This window comes from Nuphar pumila, chromosome 3 (genome assembly GCF_984573655.1).
Source record: "Nuphar pumila chromosome 3, dmNupPumi1.hap1.1, whole genome shotgun sequence".
Taxonomy (NCBI): Eukaryota; Viridiplantae; Streptophyta; class Magnoliopsida; order Nymphaeales; family Nymphaeaceae; genus Nuphar; species Nuphar pumila.
This window is the reverse complement of record NC_143251.1, coordinates 60,462,214-60,475,182: the sequence shown is the minus strand read 5'-3', so window position 1 is coordinate 60,475,182 and position 12,969 is coordinate 60,462,214. Positions and strand designations below refer to the sequence as shown.

The 12,969-nt window shown below is 36.1% G+C and overlaps 2 protein-coding genes across 2 annotated transcripts in view; one reads left to right on the top strand and one right to left on the bottom strand.

Moving 5' to 3' along the window:
• The first annotated feature begins 222 nt into the window (after positions 1 to 222).
• LOC149842983 (Transmembrane amino acid transporter family protein) lies at positions 223 to 2,661 on the top strand. Its single transcript, XM_090001655.1, has 3 exons — positions 223 to 593; positions 802 to 1,409; positions 1,984 to 2,661. The coding sequence occupies exons 1-3, from the start codon at positions 293 to 295 to the stop codon at positions 2,512 to 2,514; spliced, it is 1,440 nt and encodes a 479-aa protein (XP_089857781.1). The 5' UTR covers positions 223 to 292; the 3' UTR covers positions 2,515 to 2,661.
• A 4,603-nt stretch (positions 2,662 to 7,264) lies between these two features.
• The window catches only part of LOC149842982 (cytochrome c oxidase subunit 5b-2, mitochondrial-like), a 53,430-nt gene continuing 47,725 nt past the window's right edge, over positions 7,265 to 12,969 (bottom strand). Inside the window, exon 5 of the mRNA XM_090000800.1 lies at positions 7,265 to 7,451. Coding sequence (XP_089856926.1) covers positions 7,362 to 7,451 — 90 coding nt within the window. The 3' untranslated portion in view covers positions 7,265 to 7,361. The remainder of the gene's footprint in view (positions 7,452 to 12,969) is intronic.

The following is a 12,969-nucleotide window of genomic DNA, read 5'->3' as shown; positions in this document are numbered from 1 at the left end:
TATAACTGAAAATCCCACTTTTGCCAATTTGGCAAATTCTTCATCAATTTATGGACCATTAGACCCGGCCTACTTGGCCCCACGACTCTTCCAAGCAGCCTCTCCCACAGTTATTCTCATCCATGCCAACTTTTATGGCTAAGCGTGCATATATACACTTACACGCAGCCCACTACTATAAGTACAGCAGTTTACACCCTCAACTCCAGAGCAAGAGGAACATCCAACAGCACTATTAGCTTGTGGTTTGACACAGCATCACTTGCACATACTCTGTTGGTTTTATCATTTTATGGCAAGCCAACAGAGCAGGTTGGTGAAAGAACTGAATGAGCAACCTCACCAGCATCAGGTAGTGATCAAGGCAGCACATGGAGGCTGCACAAGGAAGCATGAAAAAGAGGTGTCAGAGATTGGATGCAAGGATTGTTGTTGTTGCCTTGAGGCCAATGATGTATGCAAATGTGCTGATGAATTGGAGATTGGCGGTGATTTTAGCAAGGACAATTTTGTTACTAAAGATGGCCAACACCATCCAGATGCTGATAGCTCCTTTATGCATTCAGTCATCAATATGATTGGAATGTTGATAGGTGAGTATCACTACAATTCCATCATCATAAGACCACTCCAACATGCTCATCATATTTTTCTTTCCAACAGAAACAAGTAGAGGTCAAGGTTGTAATTTTGATAATCTATTGTTCATTTCTCTTCGATTTCTTTTTCTAGTTTTTTTTATCCTTAGTTGAGCTAGGTTAGAATGTCCTTCCCATTACATCACTAATTCCTCCATTTCAGGTCTTGGGCAACTATCCACTCCTTATGCACTAGAGAATGGAGGATGGTCTTCAGCATTCTTGCTTGTAGGCCTTGGTGTAATTTGTGCATACACAGCTCATGTGATGGGAAAATGTCTCCAACAGAGTCCCAAATCAAGAAACTATCAAGACATCGGAGAGCTAGCCTTTGGAGCAAAAGGAAAAGTTGTTGCTGCTGCATTCATATATTCAGAGATATTCTTGGCCCTGGTTTCCTACACCATCTCTTTGGGAGATAATTTAGCTACAATATTCCACAACAAACACATTTACATAACGTGGATACATGTATCAACCCCCCATCTCTTAACCATGATGGCAGTCTTCATTGCCTTGCCAAGTTTATGGTTGAGGGATTTGTCTTCAATCTCATTTCTTTCTTCTGGAGGCATAATCATGTCACTTCTAATTTTCACCACAGTAAGCTGGACTGCAATTACTGGGGCTGTTAAAGCCAATCACAGAATACCAGCACTGCAACTCCAGAACATTCCAGGGATCTCTGGCCTCTATATCTTCAGTTATGCAGGCCATCTTGTTTTTCCCAACATTTATAGAGCCATGAAAGATCCTTCCAAGTTTACAAAGGTAAGAAACACAATTTTATCTAGCATACTGTTATTTGAGCTATAGAAGAAACATCACCAACATGAGGACTTCCCAACAGGTCTCCCACACCAAATTTTTCCAATTAATTAGTGTACGTCATCAAGTCATGTAAAGAGTTCCAGAGGTCTTCACCTTTTTTTTTCCTGAATAGTCCCAGTGGGATTTGAACCCAAGACCCTATGGTTATATAGTGCAACCAAAGCATCCAGCTATCTCATTCGACTGCCAGAAGACTTTACATTAACGGCCCACAGATCCACCTTGTTCGATCCATTGATATCATTCATTTCAATTCATGGTAAATAGTCACATATCACAATGTTAGAAAAGCATTAACATTACCATCTTACCAATCATCATACGCCTATAGCAGGGGGCCAGCATATCCAAGAATTAGTTGAGAGAGTGAAAAGCCAATATGGACATTTCTCTAAAATCAAAACTAAATAGATTTGAAGAATATTTCATCTGAAAATAAGGCACACATGCAAGTTGATATATTTACATTATTTCAAACTTGTTTTATTGACAGCCATTTATTTTCCATCTACAGGTATCAATTACAAGCTTTTCCATTGTTACCATCCTTTACACATCCCTTGCTCTCATGGGGGCTAAGATGTTTGGGGAAAGTGTAAGCTCTCAAATTACACTAAGCATGCCTTCCCATCTAATTGCTACAAAGATTGCACTGTGGGCTACTGTGCTAACTCCCATGACAAAATATGCCCTCGAATTTGCTCCAATTGCCATGCAACTAGAGAAAGCACTTCCCCTTTACATTAGTTCTAGGTTAAAACGGGTAATTAGGGCAGTCATAGGTTCCTTTGCCCTCCTCTGCGTCCTTGTCCTATCCCTTACACTCCCATACTTCCAATATGTTCTAGGGTTTACTGGCTCATTAATTAGTGTTGGTATCTCTATCATCTTACCTTGTTCCTTTTATATAAAGATCTGTCGGAGTCAAATTTCAAGGGCCACAATGACACTCAATGTCGTCTGCATAGTCATCGGTGCCCTGTTTGGAGTATTTGGCACAATCTCATCCGGGAAGTCACTCATAAGGAGCATTTCACAAGCATAAATTCAAAAACGAAGTAATCAGGCATGCTACTGAGAGATTGTATGACCAGATAAGATAGATGAAGTATCTGTTTTTTGAGGAAAAGATGACATGAATGTGCAACAAAGCTGGAGAGAAGATTGAAATATTCTCCGTGTAATACCAATTTCATCATGTACTGAATGATGTGTATATATATATATATATATATATATATATATATATATATATATATATATATATACTCATAAATGGAGAATAAGAACCTAATTTCCTAAATATGATACCATGCCTGATGGATAGGAGCATCATTGCCCCAGTTTCTCAAAATTTGTCAACGCTATTTAAAAGAAAAGTGAGAAATATATCTTCTATGATCGTATCTAAATATAATTTTTCTATTAAAAAAAAAAAACAAGATACAATCACTTTTTCCAGAGACTTTAACAAGAGCAATCATAAGAGAGCAGATATTGACACCAGGCCAATCCCTGTAATTTGTAATTTGTAATTTTTCTTAGTAGTACCAAAAAGTTTTTATAATCTATTCTAAATATAAAACTTTTAATTGATTAAATAAGGGTGTAATTTTTTAAGTCCCTTGATCTTTCTACTAGTGGTGGCGCCCACGTGGCTGAGACATCTGTTCAGTAAGAATGCACAACGAACCGAGCTACCTCGGGCTCGGCTCATGGCTCGTCTGTGTCATAATTGAGCCTAGCTTGTACTAGCTCTGAGGCTTGGATGAGCAAACTAGCCCGATAAGGCTCGGTTCATTTTATGAGCATTTCGGATGCGCCCTACCCCATCCCGACCTGCTCCACCCCTTTACTCCTTCTCGAATAGTCAAACTAGGGTTTTTCCAGTTCGCTCGATCAATCTTCCCTCGGACGGACCTCCACCTCACCACGGACTGAGCCCAGGCCAGCTCAGCCCGATACGCTCAGAATGAGCTTAACGAACCGAGCCAAGCCTGAACACCAGACTTCAGGCTCGGGCCGAGCTTGTACATATAGTTAGTTGTGCTCGGTCCCTACTGTTCAGAGCACACACAATCCCTCAAAATCCAAGTTCTAGGTCTCAAACATTTTTGCTTTCCGAAGGGATCGTACAACTTTGGTACTCTTCCTTATTCCACTCGAACCGTTCAAAACATATTATTTCTCTTATTAGCCTTGTTTTATAAGGTAAGTTTGGAACATAACCAAGACATCCCAAAAGCTTTCAACCCTGCAACTTTTCAATTACTTATTCAAGAAATGCATCAATTTTCTTCAAGGCATGTAGCAACATTTGGATTCTCAATTTTGGAGTCAGATTCCCAAAAATTAAATCAACTCTTCTATGACTTGAAATTTGCCAATGGAATTGAACAAACCAATCCCATGTTTTCTCACCAGTTATTCAAATCGTTGAAGATGTTATAAATGATTCTACATTGAACTGAAAATACTAAAAGATCATCTATATAATTAGCAGGAAATTTCAAAAAAAGATGATAATATTCCATGCATTCGTCTTTGACTCCATGATAAACCTTTTTTTAATCCAAACAGTATCACTAGCCATTCATGTAGTCCTCCTAAAGGGTCCGATGCTTTACGAGTATCTACTTCAACAATTTTCATTTGATAATATCCTGATTTGCAGTCAAGGAAAAATATTTGTTTTTGAGCTACCATTCGCATTATATGTTCCTTGCTGGGAATAGGCCTGTTGATGCCCATAATGACATTATTTAACAAAATATAATTGATACCCATTCTCGTGTTATCTCTTTTCTACTCATTATGATGTCTGAATAATATTTCAAATTTTGATGGCCTGGTTGGCTACTTTTCAAGCAATTCACTGGCACGGCCTCATTATCTCTTGTTGATCTTGAAAGGAGCTTACTACGGGTTTACTTTGACCTGGAATGTCGTGCATTATGGGTGCATTTGAATCGTGGACACGAGTGGACAGGACATGCCAGAACCTCCACGCATGTCCATGAACAGAACGGGATGCACCAAAACTCTGTCCATGAATCCTGCATTTGCGTGGGCACGCTAATGTGCATGGGGAGCGCCACATGGGGCCCCGCATTCGGTGCATCCCACAGACGAGTGCAGATGGGGATTCAAATGCCCCTTATAGGTACATATGCAATAGGAAAATCTTTGTTGCAATGTTGTGAAGAGTTTTCTACACCGGAATCCAACAACTCTTTTTCAGTTGTGATTTGAGTTAATGATGGGTATTGCAGATTATATTTGGAAAATGATCTTATTTTACAAGAAAAATGACATGTTTTTCAAAGTGTCCTACAATTTTTGAAATTTGCCCCATGTTCAAATTCTCGAATGCCTGACTTTTTTAGAACCTTTTTACCCTTCACATGAGTAAACCTCCTAAGGTTTGCACGATATATAAGTATGTTGTCCTGACCTCGCAACCTCTCACTAAAAAGTATATTTGCACAATGATTTTGTGGACCTCACAAAGTTCTCATAAATAAATTTGCAAGCCAACTGTAACTGAAATATGGGTACCTTTGCAAATACCATAGTATATATTGATAATATTTGTGAGCTACCGTGTGAATCTCTTTTAATTGATCCTCAAGGATGTCCACAAATGTGTGGCGACATTTGTATATTAATATTTGTGAACGTCCTTAACCTTTTCACTTTGGTCGATCTCGACAGATAAGGTAGTACATTCACATATATAGTATGATATTCACTAGCTACCATGCAAATTGTTGTTAAGTAAATGCTCATCAAGGAGGTCTGCAAATGTGTGGCAACATTCACATATAATTTTTGTAAATGTCCCAGCATTTGCACTTTTTCATTATAGTTGTGCAAGTCATGGGCATCATAACGAGGGACATTTGGTTGCACAACATGAATAAAGTTGAGTGCTAATTGGCCAACTGAGTGGTATGATAGTTTGAGCTTATTCAGCAACTACCATGTCACCCTCATGCAGTTAGCAAAAATATCACTTTTTAGGCAAAGAATCGAACCAAGGATTACCCCCACGATATTTGAAACCAAACTTGAAGACTGACGTGAAAGTGGCGAGAACATCGGCTTGCCATTCATAGTACCTACCCACGAGGACAAGGATGTAGTTACTGACAGTCCCTCCGCAAAAAGAGGCATTGAGGAGAAGAAAGTTGGGCAAGGAGTCTAAAGTATAGAAGGACTACAAGTAGAGTGGATGCAGAGTTGGCTCTTGCAAGAGTTGAAAACCATATGTTAAAGAATTTGCTTCAAGCAAAAGAGTTCATTATATAAATTCAAGATGACTTGATTGCTAAAGGATCAGATTATCGATGAGCTAAGAATGTGCCTAAAACATCCACGATAGTGACTTTTGTGCCCAGTTAACATTGTTTTGTCAATTATTGTAATTTAGTAAGCAGCATTTAAAAAAAATTATATTTGAGTTTTGTTACTTTTATAAATCATTACAAAGATAGTAATTAAGTCATGATACTTTTGTAATTGAATTTTGGTTTGTATGAATATTACAACTTCAATGTATATTTTTAAATTTGAATACATTTGTATTCAAATTACCTATAACTTTTGTAATTGAATACTTTTATAAACTTGAATGGATAAATAACTTGTGTGAAGTTATAATGTTTGAATTTAAATATCATATATATATATATATATAATTTGTGTGAATGTTTGAATTTAGTGTATATACAACATGTGAATTTCTGATTATGTGAATTTTTAAATATTTATGATTTTAATATACAATAGGTGATTTTCTAAATGTTATATATATATATGGTGACTTTTGGATGACATTCACATATCATAGCATATGAATTGAAGGACATTCTAATACGAATCGGGTTGACCCTGATACAAAAATCCATCAAGCTAAGCAACTAGCTTGATGGGACCTACCTAGGGGGTGTATTTCCTTATTTTTTGCCATGCTTGAGGGGCGTGAAGACCTCTTAAAGGTGGGGTTAAGAGGGTGCTAAGAATGAGAATGAGAGAATATGAAGTTGGGTTATTTCTGGAGGTCAAGATTCTAGAAATACCCTAGTCAACTTGGAGTCCAAGGAAGTTTAACCAAAATTGTGAGTATTTTAATATTTTATGAAAATTATGTATCGATTTAATGAATGCCTCTTATGCCTATAAAATGGGCTTGTAATTTCCTTGTAGAGAATGAATGAAAATCATAATCTCTCTCTCTCTCTCTCAAGCAACCCCTTCTCTTCTTTCATCTCTGGTTAACCAACATCGAGTAGGTTGTGTGAAGTCTGAATTGGGTCTTCGAGTGCTGCCCAAGGTCCAGCCTGACCTCTATTCTGCCAAGTTTATGGAACCACTGTGATCAGACCGCCTCAAGCCTTCATTGTCATAACAAAACTTATCTAGTCAATTCAGCCTTGTGAAAAAACTCTTCATGTGGTCCCTAAGAACTGTGTAGATCTCAATCTCTTTTCCTAATCACCTAAACATAGTTAAACCCATGGTAACCCAGTTCAGCCTACGTACCTAAACCATATAATACATGTAAAACCCATAAGACTTTGAAAAATCTCCTACACCAAAATGTAGGAAGTATGGTACTGATTTTTTGACCTAAGGTGTAACTCTCCAATTTTTGAAACCGAAAATTTTAGGGATTTTTTTTTTAAAATCCCTTTACACGATTTTTTTTTAACACGTTGAAAACTCTTTTTAAGAATGGTTCAAGTCTTGGGCAAGTTACAGTTACCAACACACGCTTTAAAGACTAGAATAACATAATCAAACCATCAATTAAATTACAATCAATCAAATATTAATCTTCTAAATATCAGAGTTTACAGGACTAAAGGAAAAATAATAAAGTAACTAAAATCATTTAGTCCATCCAATAAGCCTAAAGGAATGTGACCCTTTTGACGCCACCCTGAGCCTCCGGTCATCGCCTTCTAGCTTATTTGTTACCTGAAATATTAAAATGTAGGAGCATTAGCCACAACCTCAGTAGAAAAACACTCTACACATAGGCATAAAAAGAATACAAGTACATAAAATATACATCTTTCCCAATGAAAATAAATCATAGCATGTCATAGCATATAAACTCAGCACAACCAAATATCACAACAATAATAATTTAACCATGCAGGATTACAAAATATTTTATTCTTATCATCAAGTGATGTACCTTATACGAGTCAGATAGATTTTTTTCTACTTAGAAAGAGAGATAGGGGTTGTTGCATCGATTGTAAGGTTATACCGGGAGAAAGTGTAGCTACACAACATAGAGTCTTAATTTTAAATCTTAGAATTAGACAATGCTCCAAAAGGGATAGACATAGGATAGATCCTAGAATTAAGTGGTGGGCACTGAAAGAAGCTAAACAAGGAATGTTTGTAGAGCAGGTAGTTAAGGAAGTTGATTGGTGTCTCGAGGAGGATTCAGAATCAATGTGGAATAAGATAGCGGATGGCATGAGAAAGGTGGCTAAGGAGGTATTGGGTGAGTCTAAAGGCGGTGCATCGTTAGGTAAGGATACATCATGGTGGAACGAGGATGTCAAATTAGCTATTAAGGTTAAAAAAGAGTGTTATAGAAATCTAAATAAGAGTCGTGATAATGAGAATTTGGAGAAGTATATGATAGCAAAGAAGGAAGCTAAAAAAGTAGTTCGAAACGCGAGAGATAAGGTATACAAGGAGGTTTATGACAAGTTGGATACCAAAGAGGGCGAGAAGGATATTTATAGGCTTGCAAAGATGAGAGATAAGAAATCGAGGGATCTGGGTATGGTTAGATGTATCAAAGATGAAACGCAAAGGGTTTTAGTCAAAGATGAGAAGATTAAGGAGAGATGGAAAGATTATTTTGATAAGCTATTTAATGAAAGTCATGCTCAGGATCTTGGAGACTTCTCCATTCCTTTTCATGAGATGAATCGTGACTTCATGCGCAAAATTCAAAAGAAAGAAATTGCAGAGGCTTTGAAGAAAATGAAATCTAGAAGGGCAGTTGGCCCAGATGGTATACCTATCGAGGCTTGGAAGTGCTTGGGAGAAAAAGGTTTAGAATGGTTGACAAATCTTTTTAACAAGATTTGGCGGACAAATAAGATGCCTAATGAGTGGAAGAAGAGTACTTTGGTGCCTCTATATAAGAATAAGGGTGATATACAAGATTGCACAAACTATCATGGTATAAAACTCATGAGTCATACTATGAAACTTTGGGAGAGGGTGATTGAGTCTAGGTTGAGAAAGATTGTCATGATATCGGAGAATCAATTTGGTTTTATGCCTGGAAGATCAACTATGAAAGCTATACATCTTCTTAGACAACTTATTGAGAGAAATAGAGAGAGGAACAAAGATTTGCATATGGTTTTTATTGATTTGGAGAAGGCATACGATAGAGTACCTAGGGACGTTCTCTGGTGGACAATGATGAAGAAAGGTGTTTCTCTCAAGTACATTAGTATAATTAAAGATATGTATGAAGGAGTAGTAACCAATGTCTGCACTTGTGGAGGGGTGACAACCAATTTTCCTATAACGGTTGGGTTACATCAAGGATCTGCTTTAAGCCCTTTCCTATTTGCTATAGTGATGGATGAGCTTACGAGATCAATTCAAGAAAATGTGCCATGGTGTATGTTGTTTGCTGATGATATTGTTTTGATTGATGAGTCTAGAGTTGGGGTTAATGCTAAGTTAGAATTATGAAGACAGACATTGGAAGCAAGAGGTTTTAAGTTGAGTAAGAGCAAGACAGAATATATGGAATGTCAGTTTAGTAAGCAACGAAGTAGTGACGGGAGTGTAGTGAAGCTTGGTGAGCAAGAAATACCGGTGCATGATTGTTTCAAATATTTGGGATCTATCATTCAAAAGTATGGAGAAATTGATGGAGATGTAAATCATAGGATAAAGGTTGGGTGGATGAAATGGAAAAGTGCAACTGGAGTGTTGTGCGATCGTAGAATGCCATTGCGGTTGAAGGGAAAGTTTTATAGGACGACTATTAGGCCCGCTTTATTATATGGTACAGAATGTTGGGCTGCCAAGAGACATCATATTCAAAAAATGAGTGTAGCTGAGATGCGTATGCTGAGATGGATGTGTGGAAATACAATAAAAGATAAGATTCAGAACGAGGAGATACGAAAGAAGGTAGGTGTTGCACCCATTGAAAATAAGATGAGAGAGAATCGTTTATGGTGGTTTGGACATATTCGGCGAAGGCCTAATGATGCTCCAGTTAGAAGGATGGAGAAATGGGAAAATATATTAGTTAAAAGAGGTCGGGGTAGGCCTAGGAACACATGGATGGAGGTGATAGGAAAGGATATGAATGCTTTGAACCTCACCGAGGACATGGCATTGGATAGAAATGATTGGAGGAGAAGGATTCATGTGGGAGACCCAGAATGATTTTCTTTTTTGGTTCATATCGTCGACCCCAATTGTTTTGGGATGAAGGCGTTGTTGTTGTTGTTGTTTTATCAAGTGATGTACCTTCATAATAACATTAGTATTCAAGACAATAATCAAAAGGATTCATGTATGCCAATATATGCATAAACTAAAAGTTATACATAACATGCATAGAAATTTATGTCAATATTCAATGAGTTATTTAACCACTAGTGAACCTAATCTAATGCATTATTTTTTTTTTCTTTTCTGAAGGGTACACACTCATGACCTAATCTTGACTCAGCAATCAGATGGAGGTTTATTATGCTATGTATTTTAATTAACTCATCGATACGAAGAGTCAGGCCAAACATCCACTAAAGCAGTCTTTAACCGAGAGAGAAACTTAACAGTGGTCTAGAAAATCGATTCCTACTCTGCAGAGCTTAATTGTTTACCTATGATAAATTGACAGCCCCAACCCCTTACACCGACTATTGGGGGCCTAAGAAGTGTCAATGTCCTCAAAATATGTCAGTCGGTGAGTGTACCTCCTACCTTCTCCAAAGTAGGCCACTAGAAAAAATGAGCTATTACGTGTTATTTACAATAGGTTCAACTACACATTAGGTGCACTCTGCACTAGGCTCAATCCCCCAAGCTTCACTATGGGCAGCTCAAACAATGTCCTCACAAGGCAAGAACCAACACCCCCTATAGTCATTGAGGTGTCCTAACATAGCTCATTTGAACCCAACTCAAGGCACGTGCTCTCTAATAAGGAGTCACCAAGAGTCTAGTTAAAATGTGTGTATATATGAGCATATTTAACAAAGCCAAACTAGGTACTCACAAGCACCCCATTGGTTTCACCGAACCTGACTCGCATTCGAGCCCCATGTATGTATGCCTCATATGACTTACAACATAACACATGCCACATACCACACTCTATGATGCGTGAGACTCATTTCAATTTAGCATGAACCATAAATTTCATAGAATAACATATACATGATTATGCATACCACTTGGCCTAATTATCATGCTTACTTCTCATGTTTAACATGTGATCTCATATGACATCATACACAAACAATCCACATGCATAAATATAGCATATTCATGGAAAAACCCACATAAATATATACATAATTAACATCTTACATCATAATCAAGCACATGATTTTAGAAAAATAAATTCATAATTCAAGACATTATTTAAAATCAAGAACTGTATAATATCAGAATTTGTATGTTATTCATGGGTCTAACAGACTATCAAAACAAATTGATATAACTCTATAAAAATTTACAGTTATATCAGAGGATATTATCTTTTAATTTCAAGTGATAGATCTTAGAAAATCCATATTTTTTACTCATGGAAATTCATGAACCCGAGACTGTTTTTTTGTTCTTCATAGAACCTGCCAGAATCTTTCTTCTCAAAAACATAGTTATCAGACTCAATCTAAGAAGGATTTCATCCTCCCAAATTTTTTAGTGAAAGGTATGTTTGTTAGATTTCAAAATCATTTGAGTTTTTAGAAAAAAATTATCATATGAATTTTCTAAATTTTTTGGACCGGACCCTATCTGAGATAGTTCCAGATCTAAGTTTTCTATAGAATCTTGAATTTTTTATGACTTGTGTGATTCTTCAAGATTTACAAAAAATGAAATATTTTTTTTTATTTTTTTCAGATCTATTCATATGATATTCATAACATATCAAAAAAATAGTTACTAACTCGAAACCATTAATTTATTAGATTTTCTGCAAAACTGACTATCAAAAATTGCTCTACACACAAAACAAAATTTTTGTCTTGGGTTGTAGCAGTCATAACCCTCGCTTTTGTACCACCAATAAGGCCCAATATTTTTCTAATACACTTCCAAGATGTCTGAAAGGTCTCTATAAAAAGGTTTGGCAATTGGTGATCTAATTTGAGTGGTATATTTATTTTACCACAATGTGTCAGTCAAGAAAAATTAAGACAGTATAGAAAATATAATATAAATTATGATAAAAATAAGAAAACTCAAGAAATAACATGAAATATTTATTTTTAATCATTCATCAACACATGAATAATATTTAAACATCATATACAATCATAAAGGGATATCATATAATCATGATACATGCTTTGGAATCTAAACTATCAAAATAAATCATGATTTTTTCATAGAATAACTAGTTTAAGATGCTAACATGCGAAAACACCATAAAACGCATAAAATAAATTTGCAGAAATATTATTCATATTGTAAACACATACAAGAAAGAAAATATACATTCATTCATGCTTTAAACAAAGATTTAACCATCTAAAATTACATAAAAATACAAAATTATGTGTTTCGGGTTACCCAATTTCCAGGTTTAGCTTTTCGGGCATAGATTTACCAAAATGATTTTGTAAATCCATTTTAAAGCATAGTATTGAATTAAAAACACTTTTAAAACCTTTTTTTAATTTATTTCAGATCTGATCCACCATGGATCAGCCCGTATAATCAACAAGATTCACGATTTATACATTTGCATTCGATCTATGCTACGTGTAGGATGAATCCTACCTTAAACATGTTCTCAGATGTACCAACACTTTCGTCTCCCATCCTATCACCTTGAAGCAACTTCAATGGCTGCTGAAAAAGTTATATGGAAGAAGAAGAAGGAAGAAAAAAAAATTAATGATAATGAGAGAGAGAGGGAGAACTAACCATGTTAATCCTCCTTATGAGGGCCTCTATTTATAGACGAACTTAGGCAAGAGTCTCATCTCTAATATAAGAAGTTAATATTTATTAATTTCTTTTATTAATAAAAAAAAAAAGTAAATTATGGGTCTTAATTCATTAAATTTCAAAAATAATTAAGCTAGAGTAGAAAAGTGAGAACTTCTTACCCTGACTTGGGTTCCAGTGACATGGTAACCTTTTGAGAGGCCTACAGACCCAAAGACTTAACATAATTTGATGTTTAAAAAGTCAATTTGATAGCCCTCAAAACATAGATCGTCGTGGTGATCTTAGATTTAATTGTATGCAT